The 26,491-nt window shown below is 34.9% G+C and overlaps 1 protein-coding gene across 32 annotated transcripts in view; it reads right to left on the bottom strand.

The window, feature by feature from the left end:
- LOC102160801 (uncharacterized) overlaps positions 1-26,491 on the bottom strand; it is a 1,256,521-nt gene that overhangs the window by 946,858 nt on the left and 283,172 nt on the right. For all 32 annotated transcript variants that reach the window (XR_014806243.1, XR_014806209.1, XR_014806241.1 and 29 more), the window contains one exon: positions 6,796-6,902. Coding sequence is in view for 6 of the 32 variants with exons in the window: in XM_084960938.1 (XP_084817064.1) it covers positions 6,796-6,902 (107 nt within the window). In the remaining 26 variants the exon portion in view is untranslated. The remainder of the gene's footprint in view (positions 1-6,795; positions 6,903-26,491) is intronic.

Below are 26,491 nucleotides of genomic sequence, written 5' to 3'. Positions count from 1 at the left end.
TCATCCCTCAGTGTCCACTCTCACCCCTCACACTCTCTGTGTCAGCCATTTATTTGCTTTTTCATCTCTGCTCTTTGTTCTTTAGCTTAATACTGTTCCTCCAGTCTGTAAGTCTATGATTTTCATCCAAGCAGCCTAAATATTCCATTAGTCCTTAAAAAAAATTCTCTATGGAAGTTTTATTAGATAAAGCTTGTGTCAGGCATAAGACAATGAGGTCCCAAATTAAGTTCTCTTAGTTATGGAGAGAACCATGTTAAAATCTTTTTGGATTCTGAGTTTGTCAATCTTCCATGTAATTCTGTTCACTTATGCTTTATATTTTTAAAACAATATTATTATATAAAATATTTAAATATATAAACATATTTTATATTCTGTTTAACTTTATATTAGTTTAAATTTATTTTATATAAAAATGAAATAGCAGCTTTTTTTTGGTTAGTATTTATGTAGGATTGTTTTTCCATCCTTTTACTTTCATCTTTGCTAGGCCTTTATGTTTTAAGTATGAATCTCTAGATAGCATACAATTGGGATTTTTTTAAATCTACTCTGACCATTTTTGTCTTTTAATTGCAGAGTTCATTCTATTTTCATTAATTGGGATTACCAGCCTATTTAAATTTATTTCATGTAATTCATGCACCTGAGACTGACCTATTTGATTTTTTTTTCTTTTTTTTTTCCTTCTGTCTGTTTAATTCCTCCAAGAAGCATTTCCTGAGCAACTACAATATTGCAAGCACTACCTCAGACATTGGCAATCAGGGCACAAGGGAAAAGAAAAGATTCTTGCTCTTAAGGATATTACATCCTAGTGAAAGGAGACAGAGAATGGCTAAATAAACAACTGAATAGCAATATAAATAGAGAGTAATCAACATATTTTTTAAATTATGTTCTATTCTTAGTGTCTTTACTCTTCTCAGAAGCTCATTTTTCTTTCCCAGGCTACAAGAGTAACCTTGTAATTGGTCTCTCCTTTTCCCTTTTCTCTTCTAATATATCTGTCTCACTAATATTTTTATATCTTAGTTCAAATATTACTATTCCCTAGCTTAAAACCTTCAGTGTTTCCTCATTGGCTACTGCATTGAGTAAAAATACCTTAGCCTGACAGTCAAAGTCCTCTGCAAAATGGCTTGGCCTACATTTTCTGGCTCTTTCTTTCATGTATCCGTATGTATCCTCTACTCTCTAACCAACTACTTCCTATTTCCAAACACATCGAATTATGTTTTCTGAGCCTCTTACTCTACTTTCTCATTCCTTTCTATTTGATTCTTTTATTTCTGCCATTCTTTAAAGAACATTTGAAATACTGCTCCCCCCAAAAAAAACCACTTTTCTTGATTCCATATATTTGTGATCTCTGCCCTCTTCTGAATTTCATAATATTCACTATATTTTTTACCTTTCTAAAGGGCATCATTCTGTATTTTTTCATTTATTATAATATAAACTATTTTATTAAAGTATAGTTAAAGAGTTCCCATTGTGGCTTAGTGGAAATGTATCTGACTAGTTTTCATGTGAGTTCGATCCCTGGCCTCGCTCAGTAGGTAGCGGATCCAATGTTGCTGTGAGCTGTGATGTAGGTTGAAGATGTGGCACAGATCCCATGTTGCTGTGGCTGTGGCATAGGCCGGGAGCTGCAGCTCCAATTCAACCACTAGCCTGGGAACTTCCATATGCCACAGGTGCAGCCCTAAAAGAAAAAAAAAGCAAAATAAATAAATAAATAAATAAATAAAGTATAGTTCATTTACAGTATTTCAGGTATACAGCAAAGTAATGATTATGTATTATGTGTGTGTGTTCTTTTTTGGATTATTTTCCACTACAGATTATCATAAGACATTGAATACAGTTCTCTGTACTGTATAGTAGATCCTTGTTCTATATCTATTTTATATATAGTAGCGTGTATCTGTTAACTCATCCCTCCCCCTCCTGTCCCCTATGATAACCACGTTTGCTTTCTATGTATGAGAGTCTATTTCTGTTTTGTAAATAAGTTGGATCTTTTTTTAAGATTCCACATATAAGCGATATATGATATTTGCCTTTCTCTGTTTGACTTACTTAGTATAATAATCTCTAGGTTCATCCATGTTGCTGCAAATGGCATTATTTCATTTTTTATGTCTGAGTAAAATTCCATCATGTGGGTATGTGTGTTGTGTGTATGTGAATAAATATGTATATAGGAATGTATGTATGTGTATATATGTGTAAACTTTTTAATGACAGGAGTTTTCTTCCTATTCATTTTGATTTCCAAACAGTGCTAAGTACAATGTCCTGGAAATAACACCTGAGCTGTAAACATCTCTTGAATTATGTTAACAGTCTAATGGTCTAAGCCTGGCCATCACCTTATACCATGTATCATTATCCTAAAAAGCAAAAATATTTGGATAAATGCCCCAAAATGGCCCACAGATTAAAAACTATGTTGCTTCATTCTGGAGAAAATTGTTTTAAAAATTAAAATACTTCAAATGATTAAACAGTCTCAGTTTAAATTGTAAAAATTAAGTAAGCACTAGAAATATACAAAATTCATCTATACTCAGTTCAAGTGATGAGTAAAAGTGTATCTTGCTAATTGACATTGGGAGAGAGATAAGAGCAGAAGAGAAAAATACTGGAGAGTAATTACTTTAGATATGAGATGTTAAGAGTTCCTTGGAGTTGCAGGCAAATTATTAACATTATTTATTCAACATAAATATATATGGAACACCTACTATTTGCTAAGCAGTGTGCTAATTCCAGGGAGTACAAAGATGAATAAGGCTTAATGTTTGCCTTAAAGAAGCTGAAGCTTAGTGAGAAAAAGATAAACAGAGAGAAGAAAATGTAGTAACTCTTACAACAGAAGGCTCTGTGAAATGCAACTGGAGAACTCAGGCAGGAGGCTCTGTAAAGGTTTCAGGTGAATTAGATCTTCTACTGAGAAAACAGCATGAGAGCTGAGAAAGGCAGGCCTTTATGCATTCAGAGTACTTATTCCTACTTTACCTGCAGATGTGATAGTGATAAATTGATAATATTTAAATAGTATTAACGTCACACCATGGCAGTATCACTATCTTTTCCACGTACAGATTTAAGATACTTATGATTAAGCATGATGGTGGATGTACACATGTATTTATTCTTCGCCCTTGCAAACCCATACTAAACTGACAGCGAGTGAATTTTAAACTTATAAACCCATAAGAATGAAAACAATAGAAGATACCAGATAAGCAATATCAAAAACATTTCTGAAGTTTTGGAAGATAAATGGATGAATGGTAACTGCTTAGCAAGCCAGATAAAGCTGAAAGCTCTACATAAAGTGAAGGAAGCCGGAGTTCCTGTCGTGGCACAGCGGAAACGAATCCGACTAGGAACCATGAGCCTGCAGGTTCGGTCCCTGGCCTCACTCAGTGGGTTAAGGATCCGGCGTTGCCGTGAGCTGTGGTGTAGGTCACAGACACGTCTCGGATCTGGCATTGCTGTAGCTCTACCATAGGCCGGCAGCAACAGCTCCAATTGGAACCCTTAGCCTGTGAACCTCTGTGTGCCACGGGTGCAGCCCTAGAAAGACAAAAAAAACAACAAAAAATAAATAAAAATAAAGTGAAGAAAGCCAACAGGAAGCTGCCAATTTTACCTCAAAAGCCCAGAAAGTCTTAGCTCATGAAAATAACAGTTATCTCTGAAAGCAAGATGTTAATATAGTGGATAAGGAGTGTATTAATAACACAAAAGGATTGGTTGAAAGTTTACCTTTAAAAACATTAGATCCTTTCCCTGACCCCAACAGAAGATCAGAAGTTTGTATTCTGTTGAAGTTAATACAGCAGAAGACAGGATGAGATGTCCTATTGAGTAAAAGAAGGTGAAACGCAAATCCTTGTACTGAATGGTAAAAGAGCAGGTTATTTTCTGGTTTAGTTTCCACAACATAGACCATTAGGCTTTTATCCTCCAAGCATAATTTGAGAAGTCTTCTCTAAAGAAACTAAAAGGCCCAGAGAAAACATGTCCGTACATGAGCTTTAGGATCTCTCAATTAAAAAACCATATTGTCACCTTATAACACTGTAATAAATCTCACCATTATGCATTCTCATTATAAAAGTTTTACCAATAATTATGAGGCCCCTTAATTCTTATATATAGGAGATAGCCAAGGATAATCAAACATATGGAAAAATCTTCTAGCATGAAAGAAAGAAACCCAAATATAGACTCTAGAATCTGAATGGAGTCCGATTCCCGGACAGAAATAGGAAAAACTAAAAGAATGAAAGAAGACAAATATTTTGAGGGAAAATTACTTCCAATCTAAAATTCAGTACATAACCAATGTATTTAACAGAACATAAATAAAAATCAAGTATATTTATAGAGTAAGGGAATCCTGGCATATCCAAGGCCACAAAAAATTTACCTCCTATGTATTCTCTTCAGGAATCCTGTGGAAAATGAAATTTATTGAAAAGTTGGCAATAACCAAACAAAGAGAATCAGAAAAGAAGGAGCCAGGGAAAAAATAAAAGGAATGTCCCAGGATGAAAGTGAGGCCTCTAGGATGGACATTTGCAAGAAAAAGAATAATGTCTAGGAGTTCCTTGGTGGCTCAGTGGGTTCAAGATCCAGTGCTGGAGTTCCCGTCATGGTGCAGCGGAACTCCAAGAGGTTGCGGGTTTGATCCCTGGCCTTGCTCAGTGGGTTAATGATCTGGCTTTGCCCTGAGCTGCAGTGCAGGTCGCAGACGTGGCTCAGATTCTGCATTGCAGTGGCTGTGTTATAGGCCAATGGCTGTAGCTCTGATTTGACCCACTAGCCTGGGAGTGAACCTCCATATGCCACAGGTGTGGCCCTAGAAAGCAAAAAAAAAAAGAAAAAGAGAGAATAATGTCTAAAAGACAGGGAAACTGATTCACTTAGCACAGATATGCCTATCAAAAAGAAAATGCCTGTAAAAGGTAAACTCGATATATTTGGTGTATTAACATGGAAAGGGTGATAGTTGAGGAATAAACACAGATTATCAAAGGGAGAAGATTTAGAAATTGAAAAAAGTAACTCAATGTGTTCAATGACTGATCTGAAAGAAAATTCCATCACTTTTTGATATTTAAATCATGGTTGCAGGAAACTCTAAGAGAAGAAATATTTTAAATCAATTCCATTGGCAAAGCTTTGTAATTGATTTGCTTGAAAGCTCTTGAAATATACTGACATACCTTTTCAATAACAGCTAGATTATGTAAAAAAGGTTGTTGCTTGTGGATGGTTTCATTTGATTCTAATTACTGAAATAAATGTCATAAATGTGCCTCTCTCAAAAACTGTGCAGCAAAATAGGAGAATGAACTATCATGTTTAACCTTTCTCCTAAAATTATAACTGGCTAGAAATTAAAATTCTTGCCATAACTGCTAGGTCCCCTGAGACTCCCAGAAATCTTATAATAAAACTTTAACTTGGGCTAATTTGAATAGCTACCTAGTCCTTGCAACAATCCCTAATTGGTATGTGTAATAAAATATAAGCTACATAAATTGAACAAGATTTCATGGGAAACTTCCTCAGCTTAGCTATTTAGCAATTGTTCTTTAATTAAGAATACTTGATTATATTTTTCATTCCTACAGGAAGAGTCTGAAAGTAAAAAGTGATATACTTTCTTCTTCACCTCAATCTAGCCTTAACTCAAATCTTTCCAAAGCCCTTCAAAGATATAAGTTCATGAATTCAAATTTTATCAAGAAGCCTAGCTGCTATGGGAAACTGGTCTTCTGCTTTGGGTAAATCAAAGGAGGAGAAAGAAAAAAAGTTATATAGTGGGTCAGGAATATACAACAGGCTGGCTCAGTGTTGAGCTAAGACGTGAAACAGACATTTAATAAAAACAATAATAACAATATTATTGTCAAACATAATCTCTTTAGTTTTACCTGGTATTAGTTAAATTAGGCTATTTAACCAAATTAAATATATTTGACTAGCTTGTTCTGTCCCCTTCCAGTTTCCAACAAACTAAGCAAATTCTCATCTCAAGGCAATGAAAACTCAACGATTAGGTCAAAATTCACAAACCTACATCTAAAGTCATCATCTGAATTTCTAGAAATAAAAATACCATAAAACCTAATATTCTCCCCAGCAGGAATAACCATTTTATCCCCCCAAATTAACATATCTCGAAAATGAAAATAATTATTTGAACAATCTTCTCATGGCACAGATATACAGAACAATTCCAAAATTAATTTCCTTGGGCATTAAAAGTTCTAAATTGTGGATGTAACCAGCAGCTTGACTAGTAAACCTTTCAAAGTTTTGGGTTTCCTTTGAAATGACAGTAAGGCAAAGAGAAGGGATCCTTAATATGCTACCGTCTTAAAACTTGGATGAAAGGATGCTAGTCTGCATTGGGAAAATTCCATATATGAATACATACATGGTCTGTAATTTGGTAAATTTAAACTATTTGATAACTACAAAATAGTTATAACTGAAAAAATAATATTTGTTTCTCACTGAGTTACATCTCTTGGACTTAATTCAATCATGTCCATCAAAGCCTTTCTAGGACAAAGAATGAAACTGTACACATGAGACAATTCCAACAAAAGATATTTTCTAAACTTAACCAAACATTGCCCTTCCCTACTTAGCCTGAAACTACAGGGTAAATTAATTCCAATACAACTACCATTATAAAATCATTTTAGAAGACCCTTGACAACAGTAAAATTGACCTCATTATTTCAGTGTACTCACACATTTTGTCCACAGGCTCAGGACATAAGGACTCAAAACCACCTCTGATGCTTTCTGACAGATTGGAGATGAACCAGATTCCACAGGGATGCACACACCAAGGACATCTAGAAGCCAAATGACAAAAAATTAACATCTCCAGATTCTGTCTGTGCAGAAACACCAGCAACTCAGATTTTTAAACTCTGAGGGTACCATCAAGAGAATCAAGTCCATTTTTTTGTTAAGCTAGGTTATGTTTCAAGATTTCATCAAAAATGGCATCATATTCTGAAACCATTTTTTTTCTGTATCAAAAACTTAACTCCTCTATAATTGTTTATATTAGTCTCAGATTTCATTTCAGCAGGGATAGGATTTCACACAGGACATTGGCTTTTTATGAAGATTCACTCAAACCTTTCATGAAGTTTATAATTAGAACTTTAGCTCATTCACAGAAAAAAACATAAGACCATATAACACAGTAGTTTAGAAGGTAAGCTTTAAAAAATTGGTATTAGTTGAGTTGTAGGTTAGGTTTTTAAAGGTAAAATGAGACTATTCATGATGAGGATGTTATGACTAAACTTAAGGTATCTAACACATACTGTTTAGAAATGTGAGATTTATTATTTTAATTATTAGTCCCCATTGATTCAAAATTCACATATACTTAAGGATTACTCATTCCTTTTGAAGGTAGTCTACCCTTTCTCTTTAGTCTACCTTTTTTCTTTTCTTTTTTTTTTTTTTTTTTTTTTTTTTTTGGTCTTTTTTTGCTATTTCTTGGGCCGCTCCCGCGGCATATGGAGGTTCCCAGGCTAGGGGTCCAATCGGAGCTGTAGCCACCGGCCTACGCCAGAGCCACAGCAACGCGGGATCCGAGCTGCCTCTGCAACCTACACCACAGCTCATGGCAACGCCGGATCGTTAACCCACTGAGCAAGGGCAGGGACCGAACCCGCAACCTCATGGTTCCTAGTCGGATTCGTTAACCACTGCGCCACGACGGGAACTCCTACCTTTTTTAATTAATGAAGCCAGTTACTGCAGAAGATTGTCCCATACGCAAAAAGGGAGTTTGGGGTTAGTAGATGCAAACTCTTGCATTTGGAGTGGATAAGCAATGAGATCCTGCTGTGTATAGTACAGGCAACCATACCTAAGAACGTGTGATGCAACACGATGGAGGATAATGTGGAAAAAAATTATATAATATATATAAAATTATATGTATATATATCTGGGTCACTTTTCTGTATAGCAGAAATTGACAGAACATTGTAAATCTACTATAATAATATTTTTTTTTAAAAAAGAAGAAAAGCCAAATGTTTTAATGGTCAGGCAAAGAACACTCAATAAGCTCAGAAATTACTTCAAAACTCAAAACCTGGAGTTCCTGTCGTGGCTCAGCAGAAAGGTATCCGACTAGGAACCATGAGGTTGCAGATTCAATCCCTGGCCTTGCTCAATGGGTTAAGGATCTGGCCTTGGCCCTGAGCTGTGACGTAGGTTGCAGATGCGGCTCAGATCTGGCATTGCTATGGCTCTGGCGTAGGCGGGCAGCTACAGCTCCAATTATACCCCTAGCCTGGGAATCTCCACATGCCACACACCGGCCCTAAAAAAAAAGACAAACAAACAAAAAAACCTCCCTCAAAACCAGCATCAAAAGTTAGTAGCAGAGTCCCCAGAAAAGAAAAAAACAAAAACAAAAAACAGTTGTATAGCACTATGTAGCACCCAGTGAAAGTGACATGACCAAGTTAGGAGCTGCACTATGTGCTGTCAGTTACCTCCACTTCAGGTAATGTCACTAGACAGACTTCGCAGACTCTAGCTTTATCTTGGCCTGGGTTTCCATAAAATCAGAATCAAAGAAAATGCCTATGAGTGAGTAATTTATTTGAATGCATTTCTAGAAAGTATGATTAAGGGATAAGGGAAGTAAGGAAAGTGAAAATAGGAGAAAAAATAAATACAAGGAATATATCACTAAATTAGGGCCATTATAAGCAATTGATTGCTTAACTTAGCAAGACTTTCTGAGAATTCTTATGAAACTAACTTCAGAACCTTATCTGCAAAAAAAGAAAGGGAGAACCATTAATCCATAAGCTCCCGCTCCTCAGAGGTCAAGAATCACTCTGAATTTTGTCACCTCCCTTGCAGTTCCAAGTTGCTGATGCATGAATGTCAAACAAGTTCCCACAAGTGGTCTGATGCTACGTAGTGTGAGGCGTTGTTAATTTGCATTTACATGAAATAAATCAAAGCCTGAATGCAACTGATAGCAACAGCCATGGCTGAAATAAGTACTGAGGATTTAATATGATGAGCAAGACTTCAGCATATAAAAATCAACCAATGTTAATATATCGCATTAATAGAATTAAGGAAACCAAAACACATAATCATCTCAATAGATGCAGGAAAGGGATGTTACAAAATCCAATACCCTTTAATGATAAATATATTCAAAAAACAGGGAATAGAAGAAAATGTATGGTAAGTAAATATGATAAAGGGCATTTATGAGAAACACACAGTCAAATTTATACTTAATGATGAAAGACAAACTTTTTCACCTAAGCTCAGGAATAAGATTAGGATGCCCACTTTCACCTTTTCTATTCAGTATTGTACTGGAAGCTCTCTCCAAAGTAATTAGGAAAAAAAAAAGTGTCAAAACTGGGAAGGAAGGAGCAAAACTATTTTTATTCACAGATTGCATGATCTTACATATAGAAAATCCTAAGTAAGCTACAAAAAGCCTATTAGAGCTAATAAACATTTTCAACAATATTTCAGTAAAAGGATCAACACAAAAAATTCAGTTAAATTCTACATATTAGCAATGAACAATGTGAATATTAAATTAATAAGATTATTTTATTAACAATAGCATCCAAAAAATGAAATTACTAGAAATAAAGTTAATCAAGGAGGCTCAAGTCATACACTAAGAATTGCAAAATATTGTTGAAAGAAGTTAAAGACTTGAATGAGTTGAAAGACATCCCAAATTCATTAATTGGAAGATTTAATTTTGTTAAGATAGCAATACCATCCAAAGCAAACCACAGATTTGATGAAATCTCTATATAAATCCCGGCATTTTTTTCAAAAATGGAAAATTAGCAAAAAAAAAAATCTGTTCTGTAATTCATGTAGAAATGAAAATGACCAAGAATAGCCAAAAAAAAATTGAAACAGAAAAATAAAGTTGAGGAACTCACACTTCCCAATTTCAAAACTTACTCCAAAGCTACAGTAATCAAAAAGAAAAAAAAATGTGGTACCACCATAAGGATATTCATATAGATCAATGGAATAGAATCTAGAGTCCCAAATAAACAACTATAGTAAATTCTTTTTTTGACAAAGATACCAAGACCATTCAATGGAGGTTAAAAGACTTTTCAGCAAATGGTATTGGGACAAATAGTATCCAAATGCAAAAGAATGAAGGTATTACAACAAAAGCACAAACAACAAAATAAAAAAATAAATTGGGCTTCATCAAAGTTAAAAACTTTTTTGCGTAGAAGAACACCATCAAAAAAGTGAAAGGGCAACCTACAGAATAGGAGAACATATTTGCAAATCATAGAATAGATAAACACATACAATAAAAACATACACATGTAAATAAATATTCATAGCGGCACTATTCACAGCAGCAAAAAAGTTGAAACAAATCAAATGTCAATCAACTTAAAAATGAGTAATCAAAATACGTATATGCATAAAATGAAATATTCTTCAGCCATGAAAAGAATGAAGTACTGATAATGTGACAATGTGGATAAATCTTAAAATTATGCAAAGTGAAAGAAGACAGACACAAAAGTTCATATATTGTATGATTCTATTTATAAGAAATATCCAGAATAGGTAAATTTATGGACAGTGAGTTAGTGGTTCCTGGGGAATAGGGGAATGGGTCCCAGCTGCTTAATGAGTACAGTGTTTTCATTTGAGGTGGTGAAAAAGTTTGGGAATAAGATAGAGGTGATAATTGCCACTGAATTGTACAGTTTAAAATGGCTATTTTTATGTTATGTGAATTTCACTTTTTTTTTCTCCTCTTTCTTTTTAGAGCCAAACCCGCAGCATATGGAGGTTCCTAGGCTAGGGGTCCAATCAGAGCTGTAGTCGCCAGGGCCACAGCAATCCATCCAAGCCACATCTGCACCCTACACCACAGCTCACAGCAACGCCGGATCCCTAAGCCACTGAACGAGGCCAGGGATCAAACCTGCATCCTTTCAGATGCCAGTCAGGTTTGTTAACTGCTGAGCCACGATGGGAACTCCCACTTCTTTTTTTTTTTTTTTTTTTTTTTTTTAATGATGCACACGGGGAGTTCCTGTTGTGACTCAGCAAGTTACAAACCCAACTAGTACCCATGAGAATGCGGGTTCAATCCATGGTCTCACTTAGTGGGTTAAGGATCCACCATTGACATGAGCTGTGGTGTAGGTTGAAGGCACAGCTTGGGTCCCACATTGCTTTGGCTGTGGCATAGGCCAGTACCTGAAGCTCTGATTTAAGCCCTAGCCTGGGAACTTCTATATGCCGCAAGCACAGCCCTGTAAAGAAAAAGAAGGAAAAAAAAAGATGCACAAAAGCATCTACTACAATTCTCTTATATTGCTATAGGTCTAGGTAACTGAAGTCACATCACAGCCAGAGCAAATAAGTCTGTTTCCTGAGTATATGAGAGATTATTTGAGGTTAGCAGGTGGTAAATGTGTTAGGAGGTCTAAGTAAATTACTTGAAGCTGCCTGTATCAGCCCAAGGTTTTGCCAGATGTCAGAATAGTCACCTTGGGTCAGCAGATTTCCTCTACATTTTTCAGTCCCTCTGTCTGGACCTAAATTATCCATGATATTCATCACTTATTCACATGCTATTTTAGGATACTGTCTACATTATCTTACAGATAAGGGCCAAAATATCCAAGCAAGTTTATTTAAGCCAATGAACAGGGAGAAAAGACCACAATGAAAAGAGAGTAGAGGATAACTTTTAGACCTGAAATGATATAACTGAAGATGACTGCACAAAGAGCTATACAGTTTTCTCAGTAAATAAGTCAACTTCTCAAAACAGAAAAAAATATCTAAGTATGTGCATGGGGGTTTATGTATGTAATTTTTAAGAATGGAAGCATGCTATCACATCTAACCTCTACACTAACATCTCATGTATATTCTGTTTACTTTAACAGGTAACATTGAATCCTGACCAATTTTATAAGCAGAACACAGAAGAGGCAAGGAAGGACTCTTCCCTGGAGCTTTGGGAGAGAGCAGAGCCATGTCATCCATGCCTTGCTTTTGGATTTCTGTCTTCCAGAACTGTGAGATAATAAATTTTGCTTAGAGTTCCTTTTAGCGGCTGTTTTTAATCTACCCAAGTACCTTATTACAAGAGAAAAAAACCCATGTCTGCCTCTCTCTCAACTGTTACAGAAGAGGAGGAAACTCTGTGTGTATATGATGTATATGTGAATAAGTCATATAGTAAGTTAATAACTTGCCAAATATCACAGAGTACACAGGGTACTAGACCAGTATTTTGAACCCATGCTCCGTGATCATAAATCCTGTATTCCTTCCTTTGTACCACACTCCACCAATGTGGCCACTGGTTAAAAATAATAGAAGTTCAGGAGTTCCCATCATGGCGTAGAGGAAACAAATCTGACTAGAAACCCCTGGCCTCACTCAGTGGGTTGAGGATCCGGCATTGCTGTGGACTGTGGTGTAAGTGGCAGACGCAGCTCAGATCTGGCATTGCTGCGGCTCTGGTGTAGGCCAGCAGCAACAGCTCCAATTAGACTCCTAGCCTGGGAAATTCCATATGCCGCAGGTACAGCCCTAAAAAGACAAAAGACCAAAATAATAACAATAATAAAACTTAAAAAAGAGGTGTATTCATTTTAAAATTAAGATCTAGGAAAACCTACAGCTTTTTAAAATTTGGGTCCATGAAATAATCAATTATGTGTCACTTTCTAATGAACTTCCTTAATCTGCTAATCAAGACATATGTAATATGAACCCATTCTCCAAAGATCTATGTTCTCGTTTCCACTGTTTTCAAAACATAATTTATTCATTTTAAACAGGAGGCATGTTTTGTTCCTACTCCTTTTCCTGCCGTAAGAGATGATCATATATGTGTATGTACTGTACAGGTATTCCTCTCAACATAGCTACAAAAGGCAATTAAACTCAGTTTAATGATTTTACAGTTTTGTTTGCATCCTTAAACAGAACAAGGCTATGAGTGTAATCCCCTTTTAAGTGATCTTCCTGAGATCAGAAAGGAATAATTATTCATTGATTAAGGCACAGTAAATCTCCTACACACTAAGGATAATTTATTGAGCTATAAAGCCACTGTGCAATCACTTTTCTGCTATCGTTCATTTACACACAAAAAGAAAATTATAGATACCACTTAGAAAAAAATACTGACACCAAGGAATATTTTGTATTTATTTTAGATTAAGAGCTACTGAAAATCTATCCATATGACACCAACATTAAACACACACACATACACAGACTTTTGTCAGTAGTGTCCTTATTATATTCAGTGATGATTCTGTAAAAGAAAACTATTAAACAGCCTGAAAATATACTGCATCAGAAGTTAAGAACAAGGTCATGCCTTGCACCTGAAGTAAAGACAACTATAAAAGAATCACATTGCTACATTTGACTCTGCAGCAAGTGAGTAGGGGCTAAAATAGGTAACATTTCTTTAAAGTTTCTTGCTAGAGGTGAGGTATATGCAATTGAAGAATTGTCACTACTGAGTGCATCCATTTATGATGGGTACACTGTACACTAGAACTATATGAAAAGTAATAAATAAGAAAAAAAAACCCTATTCTCTCTCTTTTTTTAATTTCATTTTTTGGCCACCCTGCAGCATATGGAGCTCCCAGCCCAGGCATCAGCTCTCAGCCACAGTCACGACCTAAGCCACAGCTGCAGCAATGCTGGAGCTTAAATAACCCACTGGGCTAGGTCAAGGATCGAACTCACGTCCCAGCACCCCCAAGATGCTGCCGATCACGTTGTGCCACAGTGGAAACTCCAAAAGTATGCTCTTTTAATAGACCTCGGAGCTAAAAGGGAAAATAAACTCACAGAATTGAAATAGATGAATACTACTACACTTTAAGATGTATTTAACATTTCACATAACCATAAATTTATTCCTTTAGACTTCATCACATATTAACTGAACCTACAGCCAGGCACTGGAGAAACAGAGGTGAACGGAAGAGAGAAGATGCCTGAGTGGATGTCAAATAGCTTTAATTCATAAATCTTTCAGGGCATGTACATACACCAAAAAAGCAAAGATGAAGAAGTATAGAGTGATGAGGGAAGTTCTGAGAATTTACTGGTGACCCTCGAGGCCCCAGTATACAGTGATACCCACTAAGCTAACAATATCAACAATTCCTGTATTTTCAGGTAGCTACACTGAAGTGCACAACATTAGTAATCCTGGATCTTGGATCTCAGATACCCACTATACTACCGTCCTTCAAATTTGCTTTAGTTGTAACTGATAGTAGGAAGAGAGAAAATAGTGCCTAACTTTGGCTGATCAGCTGCCTCCAAAGTCCCTAATAATATCCCTGGACACATAAAACCATGCCTACACATCCCACTTAGGATCTAGGTTATTCTTATTGCCTCAGGATCCTGTAAATAACACAAAGGAAGATTACATTTCTCAGCCCTTCTTGAAGTTAAAGGGGGTCATGTAACTGAGTTATGATCAATGAAATGTGGAAGGAAATCATATATGCCACTTCAAACCCTGGCCCCTAAAGCTGGCTGCACAAGATACCATCCTCTCCTTTTCTCTCCATTGCCTATGAGATAGCAAGGTGACCTTGAACCTACACATTGAACACAGGAGCATTACAGAAGAAGTAGCTCTCCTGGATCCCTAAATGACTATACAATACCAAATTTTCTATAATTTTTTCATCATGGACCAGGAACAAAAAGTTTCCTCTTCAGTCGCTGGTCACTTCAAAATAGTCTAGCAATCAAATTCCAAAGACCTTAATAACCAACATCATGTTATGCTTGTCTGAAAGAAAAGGGATACAGAAGAAATGAGTAGAAAGACTGGTTTGTCAAAGGAAAATAAAGTAGAAAGCCGACATTTTTTCTCTGAGGCATAGAATTGTTCTTTTCTAAACCCCATATTAGTACATATGCAATCCTCTACCACCCCCACCACCATCACATAGCTATCAACTCTGCCCTTCCTTCCTGTCTAAATTACTAGACTGTGCTGCACTGTTTTTTATCCATTTGTGTCCTGCCAGACCCAACTCTCAAATCATCTTCATAGGAAGGTTTCTCCTTGTAACTTCCCCATTCTTTGATTGCTCCTTCATATCCTGGCTTCCAAACATACTCCATTCCCATGAGGCAACTATTTATGTGTCACTTGTTGGATTTCCTAGTGGATACCACAAAGGCAGGAATTCCTATTTTGGAGATTTCCAACACCCAGCCCAGAGTGCATACTTAAAGATTTTTTTTTGAATCCATTCTTAGTAACTGACCTACTACTATTTCATCAAGTTTTTATTTCAAACTTTTTATTTTTGTCTTTCCAGTAAGATTTCAAGCTGCTTGAAATCTGTGTACCTTTATCACCCATTAGCCTATTTTTGTGTTGTCATGCATTAAGGAGATAACCTAATAACATATAAAACAACCATATAGAACTCACTCTTTATATTTTTTAAAATGCTCAGAGAATAGTTAGAAAACTAAAATCTACCTGGGGGGAAAAAATGTACACTATCAGTAATTCTATCAGTAATTTATAACTTTACCTCTAATTCTGAGATAGATTCCTGGGCTATTGGTAGATATAAAATCTAAGAAATCTTCAGGAACAGGTACAGAAGGAATGCTCCTAAAAATGTCCTATTATTTCTTATCAAAAAAATCTATTTTTTACTTTTTCTTTTTAAAATTTTTTTTATTTTTTGTTATTATTAAATAGTTATTTCCGCAATACATTTTTTAAATTTAAATAGGCATTCTTTCCTTTTATAATGGGTGTATAATTAACCTACCAGAAAGTTATCTTCTAATAAATAAAATTTTATTTCGCATTATCTCTAACACTAGCATTTCTCCTTATGTTACCCTAAATTGCCTACCACATAAGCATTACCATTCATTAGTAAGGGTATCCCTATTAGGAGAAAAAAGGTGTCTTGAGCTACCTTAGTTTATACTTTCTGAGCTCATCTAAATTTCATTTATTAATTCCTTCCTGCCTTATCTCCCTTCTAATTATAATTTGGATTCCTATGTAAATATGTCCATAAAGAAGGGCTACTCATGGATAGATGATTATTTCAGTACACATGGCAGTAAATTGTTCATTTACCCTAATAAATCAGTATTCTGGGATATTCATCAATAAATGTGAAATTTGCTAAACATATTTTTGTGCAGGATACTGAGCCACTGATTTCATGCTGACAATGTGGGTATTAGTTAACTGGACAAGGTAATATCACCCAACAGGGAGAATCATGTTAGCCATCCAAGGTTCCCCTAGGGGGTATCTCTGCTATTTTATACATCTCTTAAGCACCTGCTAATCTACTGTAGCGTATGAATGCCTAGTCATTTCATGTCTTGTCTGCTAATGAGGCAAGATAACATTTAAGATTCTTCTTGATTCTCAGAATCCACAGCTCTAAGCTGTAGGTGCCTCACAAAGAGATGATATTTTATTCCTATTTGTTTTTTGTTTGTTTGTTTTTTATTCCTATTTGTATACCTATTATAGATTGAATGTTTATGTCCCCATAAAATTCATATATTGAAAACTTAACCCCAAATGTGATATTATTAGGAGGTAGGGCCTTTGGGAGGTGATTAGATCATGAAGGTGGAACACTCATAAATGGGATCACTGCCTTTATAAAAAGGGACACAGAAGAGCTTCCTTTCACCCTCCACCAAGTGAGGACACAGCAAAAAGACAGCTATCGATGAACTAGGATGTGTACGGTCACCTGACACCAAATCTGTGGTACCTTGACTTTGGACTTCCAGAACTGTGAGAAATAAACTTCTGTTGTTTAGAAGCTACCCAGTCTATGGCATTTTTGTTATAGCAGCTCAAACAGACTAAGACAACCCCATTGCTGTCCAACATAGTTCTAGATATAGTAAGTAATCATTATGAACTACTTGAATTGTTTATTGATTTACCTTGGGCTTTAAAAAAAGTATTTTCCTTTTATCTTAACTAGTTATGAAAAGGGTATAAAGACTACAGGTGATGGAAAGCAGGTGTTATGCTCAATAGGATAAGTACCATGTGTCAAGCATTGCAGTGGATACTGAATCTAAAAACCTTGGAGGCAAGTATTATTTTATTTTCATTTTAGAGATTAAGAATTTAAAGCTTAGAGCAATTATTTGCTCAGAATCACAATGTAAGTATTATAAATATAATTGGCAGGATTTGAATTAAGGGATGGTCAGCTTATCCCACTGTCACCCTCTCTCAGTCCCTCCAACAGTTTAATACCAACACCTCAAAGAATTCCTGCACAAAATAGAAACTCAGTGAATATTTATAAGATTAATGGCTATAATGTTGTTCCTTGAGTAAACAGGAACTCTAACAAGCTGGTGATCACGTGAGACTTTATAATGTCTCTCATTCCTCTACACTATCCTCTCTATTTCCCCCTAAAATTTTGAGACACTTGTTTGGGACACCCACTCCAGGATTTTTTATTTTAACAGTATCTATTTTATCTACTTAAGAGAGTCAACTTGTATATCTTCATTTTCTCTGGATTAGGAAGGATAAAGTGGAAAAAAATATGTTAATAAACAATCAAGTAAGATTTTACTCAAGGCAAGAAAGACTGGAGAACACTATGGGGAAAGGATCCTGGTGGCTATGAGGATAAGAAGAGGAATTTGGAACTTTGAAGAGACATTTGAGTTAGAAGAAATGCAATGTGTAATACACGACATCTCTTTTGATTTTCTTAAATTTGACTCTATTCACTAATGCTCATGTGTAAGTGGATTTTTATTTTAAGAGAACTTAAAGAAGAGTACGTTAAGATAACTAAAAATGATATTAAATCCAAGGGCATTCAAATTTTAATAAGAAAATTTCAGTCTCTGCAACATGACCCAACCAGACCCTGATCAATATTTTTCTCAAGTGAGAGAAACTGCCTTAAATGTGTAGCTCATATTTTCATCAACACACTTCTCTGAATCTAGAATGCTGTTACTAATCCAGTTTAAAGAATAAAGTATCAGGAGTTCCTGTCGTGTCACAGTCGAAAACAAATCTGACTAGGAACCATGAGGTTGCAGGTTCGATCCCTGGCTTCGCTCAGTGGGTTAAGGATCTGGCATTGTTGTGAGCTGTGGTGTAGGTCTCAGACACAGTTCAGATATGCTGTTGTTGCAGCTGTGGCATAGGATGGCAGCTGTAGCTCTGACTGGACCCCTAGCCTGGGAACCTCTATATGCCACAGTTGCAGCATGGCCCTAAAAAGCAAAAAAAAAAAAAAGAATAAAGTATCAGAAAAGAAAAGGTTGACCATATGAGTATCATTTTGTATTTCACTACCTAATACAAATTAACAAATTGACACTTTGTATCAACAAAATAAAAAACACATCATTTCAATACTGCTATTTTTGGCAGTGAATATTTTTCATATATATATTTGGCTTAACAATCCCAACTTTCAGTTTTTGCTACAATATCTTTCATTAAACAACAGAGGTAATATGATAATATTTATTCATTCTAAAAAGTTTTTACTTATTGAATCTAGTCTCACAAACTAGGCACTAAATCCTGCACATTTGGGGTGACCAAGGTAAATAACTGATGAGTCTCTACCTCATGAGAATATATAGTTTATCAGGAAAGACAAGTATTTTTTAAAATACATAAACAATTTCATAATTTCAACTTGTGATGGTATTGGTTATTTTAACATTCTTACTTGGCAATAAAAGCATAATTCTATATTGGTCTCCCAATTTTTTTCTGGCCCATGAGGTTCAGAAATTTGGACATCACTGGCATTATGATGTAAGGATAGGTCAAGGATTGAAGCAAAAGGGCAGTTTTGTGTATGAGGGGATAAGAGAAATGACATTTAAAAAGCAAGAATGCTATAATCAGAGTAGGCATTTTTATGGTTTAAGATCTGAATGATAGAGCCATTTGGGGAGTGATAATCTTTAGTATGGGACTAAGTAAATAAGTTTCTAAAGCACACTGAAGATAATCATGATTTTCTATGGACTTATGAACCAAAGGCGTTACATATATTAATCATTACAACAGATACCATAATTCTCATTCTACACGTGACAGAATAATACCTAAAAAGGAAACTTGCCCAAAGTCACATAGCTAGCTAGGAATGTTTTAACCCAGTCTGTATTCAGAATTCAGTCTTTCAACTTCCATGCTCTATTGCAGCCAATAAAGAAAGATCACTGGGAGTTCCTGTTGTGGCTCAGCAGGTTAAGAACTCGACATTGTGTCCATGAGGATGCAGGTTTGATCTCTGGCCTTGCTCAGCGGGTTAAGGATCCAGCGTTGTCACAAGCTGTAGTACAGGTCACAGATGCAGCTCAGATCCATGTTGCTGTAGTTGTGGTGTAGACCTGAAGCTGCAGCTCTGATTCTCCCCCAGCCTGGGAACTTCCATGTACCACAGGTGTGGAGGTAAAAAGAAAAAACAGAAAGAAAAAAAAAAAAAAAGATCACTAGCATAATGGAAACCAAACAACAGTGAGACTGGAAAAACAAATGGGTTATCAGTATGATTGTTGGAAAAATACTGTGAAACAAGTTGCAATATCCCCAGTAAATATCAATCAATATACAGGAAGCTTCTTGAGTGTATTGGCTACTAGTAAACAATATAGCCTAAATATAAATCAGAGCAACACAGAAAACAATGCCATATTTTCCCTAGAGCCAATGAGGTTAATTTTTTTTTCACTTCCCATAATTAATTAAATTCAGTGGCCTAATATCTTAGGAAATATGATTCAAAATGTATTTTTGCTTTATGATAGTAATCCTACCTTAGCAAAGAAAGTTGTAGACTCATAATTTCACTCCCACTATCAAGTAGAAATGATTTTCAGTGTTCCATTGCTATCAACAAGCTAGGAGGGACTTTATTACTTTTGTATATTTTTATAACTAGCTGTATCACTCTCTAGCTGAGAGATGGTATCTGGGATCAACTGGAATGTACAGCAATGAACAGAGAAATCACTCTGCAATCATCAAATTGAATAAGCATTTATGATTCTTTGACGTCCAAAAGCACAAACAAGCCATTTTTTAAATGGTGTATCTCTTAATTATTCATTAAACACTGTAATCTTCATTACTAGATGTTATTAAGAAGATATGTGTCTCTTCTCATGAACTGGTTTAATCCTAATAAGCCATATCCAGTCTTCTTTCTGTTAACCATTATCACATTCCACTTTTACCACATTTCCTACATCAGTCCAATGCAGAAAGCAAGTTTAGATATTCTCTTAAACAACTGGCCACATGGGAATGATATATCATTTACCATTACTATTTAAATTTTGTTTTTAATATTGAGACTATTGAGAAATTTAAGTTATGCAATTAATTTCTGCCTAATATGAAAAAAATCTAGTAATTACAGTTCAGCAATATAATCTCACAAATTTCATCTGTTGATTCCCCCATATCTGTACATGTACATAGTTACAGACACATGTATTTTTTAATTATTTTCATGACAGATAACATATGTAGAAAAGTCTATAAATGACTGAATAAATTCTTATAAAGAAAAGCCCCATACCAATACTTAGTAGATCAAGAAAAAGAATGTTAATATCACCACTTGAAAAACTCCTTTTGAAATAATACATCTAGTCAAACACTAGTGACTGCTAACCTACTTACTGAAAGAGAGACAAGTGCATGCTATATTCTTTCTATCAGATGTAAACAAAATCATCCATGAACTATTCCCCCCTCTCCTGCCATGGAACTTAAAACAAATCAAGCTTTTAGTACTAACTTCCAGGTTTTAGGAAGCACAGGGGACAGAAGAACACATTGAACGATACCAGGGATATGCATTTAGCAAATATCAAGACTGTGGAAAACATAATAGGACAAATGACACAGTTTCTTCCAACAACAAAAACAAAAATGTAGGAAAAGGAAAAGGGACGGAGGGAGTGCTTAAAAATGAAAAGGGATAAACTGAAGAGTTATCAAATACTATTTTCACCCAATCCAGGATATTTTGAGAGTGAAAAGAATGCTATTAAATGCAAACTATTGCTTTTGGAATGGATTAGCAATGAGATCCTGCTGTGTATCACTGGGAACTATATCTAGTCACTTATGATGGAGCATGATAATGTGAGAAAAAAGAATGTATACATGTATGTGTAACTGGGTCACCATGCTGTACAGTAGAAAAAAAACTGTATTGCAGAAATAACAATTAAAATTTTTTAAAAGAATGCTATTAAAATGAGCTGTACACCAGCTATAATGGAAAAATATAAAAATTATTATATAAAAAATAAAAATAAAATGAGACCTTTGGGACAATCTAGAATGTATATGGTCACACCATTAAAGAGGCATAGTAGCCAAACAGTAGAGGTGGGCCATTTTGTAAGTCTTGATTTGAATAAACCAACTCTTTAAAAAATAAAGAATATCAGAAAAATTAAAATACTGATGGATAACTGATGATGTGAATAAATTGTCAATTTTCTGGCTGTGATTATGGTATTGTGAATATACATTTTTAATACCTTATCTCTTACAGATAAATACAAATATTTACATATTGAAATTATATGATATATTGGATTCAGTCCAAAATGATCCATATTGTAGGTGGGGGTAAGAAGGTAATAGAGATGATATAAGGTAGTCCATAAATTGAAAATTTTGAAACTGTGTAGTTAGTATATATAAATTTATCAAGTTGTTTTCTCTGCCTTTAGATTTGAAATATTACATAATTATTTTCCTTGACATTTAGCTTATTAAAAAATTGGCAGCAGCTTAGAAATCCTCCATGTGCCCATTCCCAATCATACCCCTCTTGCTCTTCTCCAAAACTGACCACTCTGTTCTATTTTATACTTTCATCAATATCTATTCATCCCTAAACTCTGTAATGTAGTTTTTATATAAATGAAAGTATACAGTACATATTCTTCTGGGGGTGCTTTTTAAATCTGCATTACATATATAATGTAATGGCAGAACCTCCTGATAATTGTACAAAATGCCTTCCAGAATTGTCTCTCTGAAGGACAGGAGACTGAAGCATTTACCCCAGTTCTTGCCCTATTGTTTGAGGATTGCGTTTAAGGGCATTAATTCCATATTCTTATGCTATGTTTGCCCATTGGCCAAAAGATCCCCTAGTCCCACGAAAAGCCATGAAATTAAAACTGTGAAACACTGTCAGTGAGGTGAGCCTCAGCCAGCATGGAACTATGAATCTACTAGCTACAGGTGAAATTAAAGATAAGTCAAGGGAATGTGACATAGAGCACCAATGGCCACTGCTAAAATGTAGTCCAATTTAATAATATTTTTCTCTATGATTAATGTATTTCATGAGCAGCTTAAAAAAATTCCCTATCCCAAGTGCATGATGATATTCTCTGATATAATTGTTTAAAGTATTTTTTTTTTGCCTTGACATTTAAGTATATAGCCCTACTGGAATTTATTTATAATTAGGGTATGATATAAGGTCAAGTTTTAGTTTTTTTTCATATTACTATACAATTCTTTCTGTATCATTTGTTGAAAAGACAAATCTTTCCCAACAGTGTCACATTTACCTTAGTTGAATATCTATATAAACATAGCTCTGTGTGGTAAAAATGACTGCAAATTTCTTGTCACTCCTCCCACTGAAAGGCAGACTAGACATAGTTCTCAGTGCTACACAGGCAGGATCTCATACTGTACAGAAGAAAAAAAATAATGTGTTGAGGAAATTTAAAAAATGAAAAAAACAATGCTTTAATAAAAAATAATAAACATAACAACAAAAAAGAGAAAGGCAGACTATACACCCACACTCCCTTGAACCCAGGATGACCCCGTAACCTGCTTTGACCATTAGAATGCAGCAAAAGTGATGCTATGTGGATTTCAAGAGTAAATCCTAAGAAATGGGCAGTTACTGATTTGTTTGTTTAGAACACTTTTTGAACCCAGCTGCCCTCTTATGGAAAGTTCAAACCAAGCGAAGAGCTAAACGAAGGATATTTGAGATGCTGTGATGAACAGATCTAACAATTTCCCCAAGAACAGTCAGCACCAACTGCTACATATATGAGTAAGCCATCTAGAAAATTCCATCTCTATTAAGTTTTCAGAAGTCTGTAGCTCCAGCTGACACCATATGAAGCTAAAGAACCATCTAGTTCCTTGGTGGTTCAGTGGGTTAAGGACTATCATTGATGTGGCTCTGGTTACTGCTGTGAGGTGGGTTCCATCTCTGGCCTGGGAACTTCCACATACTACAGACATGGCCAAAAAAAAGTCTTCTTATCCTAGCTCAAAGGGAAGCCTTCCTAATAGATCTCTCTAAATTCACTATTCTTGCAAGATTAGGCCTGCCTCTTGTATAAAGTATAAAGTGACAGTTATACTTTCTTAACACTGAATTCATCACATTTATCTTAGTTTATAATTTTATATTTATCTCTGTTACTATTTGGTTTTTGTATCTCTCCATCACTAGGCTGCCCATAAGGCAAGATCCATGTGTTTCTCCCTACCATTGTATTCTCAGTGCCTAGTATTGTGCCAGACATCTAATAGATATTCAAATATCTGCTGAATGGATTAATGAATAAATGTGATATGAAAATCACCTCTCTCATTTGAATGTAATTTCATAAAGGAAAGCTTAAGTCTGTCTTGACAGAATGACAGCATCTACAGAGTTACAGGCCTGGCTGAAGAAAATTGCTTTTAACATTTTAGGCTGAAAACAAGGACAGGGTGACTCATTAGCTCCAAAATGAGTAACATCACCATAGTCATATTTTATATAATTTTAATAACACTAAATAACCTACCTGTAGAATCTTTCATTTGATATACAATTACTGCAGGTCCATCTTACAGAGTCTAAAGACTTCATCTATGGCCTCAAGGACTTATTAGGCAAGATGAAAAAAATAAATAACACACTTTAGTGTCTGGAAGGGAATGATGGTACATAGTAAACAACAAAAAACATGGTTTTTAGATTCTAATGGAGTTGGCCTCGTATCCCACTTGCATTTATTCCTATCTTTGTGACACTGGGACAGTTATTTAATAAGCCTGATTCTCACATGCAAAATGAAAATAGTATCTATGTCGTGGAGTTGTTGTAAAATTATACAAAGAAATGCAAATAATCTTAGCACAGAGTGAGTACACAATAAATGCTGGGAAGATGGCCTCACAGAAGAAAGAACATGACTTTTGGAATCAGAAGACCTGAATTAGCGTCCCTGCTTGAAGATTTGTTACTGAGTGACCAAAACATGTTATCTTACCTATTTAAAGATGTAATTCTCTCATCAGTAAAATGTGAACAATATTAGTTACCCTGCAATTTAAATATACAGAGTTGCCATTTGAAAATTTTCTACCACATTTCATAGCGGAAAGTAAACATTCAATAAATGATATGATTAAGAAGAGGAGGAAGATGTAAGGAGGAGAAGGGGAAAGAAGAGAGGAAGATGTTAGGTTTGAGACACCACATGTTAACACATGATGGAGATCTATAGCAGGCGAGAAAAATGTGTGCCCATAACTCAGGCAAGAGGTTGAATTGAAAATATTGAGCTAAATCAACAAAAGAAATTTGCCTTATTATTCTCTCTCAATACACATTATCTTCTCTGAAGCAGTTATCATAATTTGTAATTACATATTTATTTGTTTACTAGAACATTGTCTTCTTCCTAAACTGTTTCCATGAAGGAAATAATGTAGAACATATAGTAAGGACTCAGTAAGTTTTGTTAACTAAGAATTATCAACCAAAAACCTATATGTACAAAAAAGATAGACCAATTGGTTGGTACATAGAATTGGAAAATAAAAGAACTATAAGAAAATTGAAATTTAAATACAGAAATTACTACAATCCCGTAAGTTAATTATAATGATTTAAACAATAAAATTGGTGAAAGTTTTTTAAAAATTAATTAAAATGAGATCCCTATTAGCTAATGCCAATATGAGTAACAAACACTTATGTTAACATCATTGCCTGATGTATAATAGATTAACACTAAATATTACTGAATGGATGATAAATTTATGAAATCAATCACAGTCACTATAACGATTTTATTAAAAGTGAATTTTTAAGACAATATAAGTCATAAGAAACATTATTTCAAAATATACCATTTAACTAAAGAAAAATATGACAGAGAGAAAGAAATAGAAAAGAGAAGAGACCCTCTAGTCTAGAGAATAAAACAGGTCAACAAAATGTTAATATGCAGGAAATAAGGTCAACCAATATAACTTTTATCAAAATGACACATATGCTACCAATAAAAAAAGAAAAAAGCTATACCGTTTTGGTTAGAAGATCAACAAAGTGATAAATCAATGAATTAGGTCATATCATGGATATGGATTTCCATACTTTAAGAGTATGGAAACATATGAATGCATAATAAATGAAATAATAAAACTGATATAATTAAATAGTTTAAGTTACTAAATCAATTACCTGATCAAATAACTAGGAAATAACAAGAGCAAAGGATTTTGTACAGGACCCTTTGGATTATTTAATACAACACTTTTCCATATATAGATTTTTAGAAACCCATTCTAAAAAAATTAAAAAGAAAAAAGTAATAAATAAATAAATAATACCTGTTCTAAAGAGTTTAAGAATTTCATCTAAGGTAAAATTATTTTTTAAAAGGTATAAAGAGGGAAAACACATTCAATATAGCATGATTTTTTAATGAAATTGTCTTCTACTCATCGGGAGCCTAATATGTACCAGGTAATTTGCTAGGCACCAGGGGCAAGATGAAGAAAAAGTCAAATATGGTTTCTGCCTGTGCCAACTAAAAGATGTCATTTGCCACCTGACTCTATAGGGATTGGGTCATTAGTCACTGCAGGCACTGACCTTTAATACATCCTGAAAGGAGCTTAAGGTGAAGATCAGGAATGAGACACTCTGGGAAAAAGTGATAGAATAGGACTTCGGATACTTAGATATTTTGAGGAGGAAATTTTATGAACTCAATTAACTCTTGCATCTTCTTACACCTAGAAATGCACTAAAACAATTTAACAAAGACATCTGTTCCTTGTGACCAGCAGCAACCTTCTACTGAAATACATGCCTGATTGTAGGTATTCCCTTCACCAAAATCATATATATATATACTGACCTCCTCCCTGCCCCCACCTTTTTGGGCAGTTTTTCAGAGCTATCTGAAGGCTATCTCCCAGGCTATAGTCTTCAATAAGTCCCCCAAAAAAATCAAACTCATAGCTCTTATGTTGTGTGTATATTTTTTTTTCAGTCAACAC

This window comes from Sus scrofa, chromosome 1 (assembly GCF_054392235.1).
Source record: "Sus scrofa isolate SSC_HxYL_T2T_F1_AM1 chromosome 1, Sscrofa_HxYL_maternal_Yorkshire_Landrace_v2.0, whole genome shotgun sequence".
Taxonomy (NCBI): Eukaryota; Metazoa; Chordata; class Mammalia; order Artiodactyla; family Suidae; genus Sus; species Sus scrofa.
This window is presented reverse-complemented; position numbering and strand designations above follow the sequence as displayed.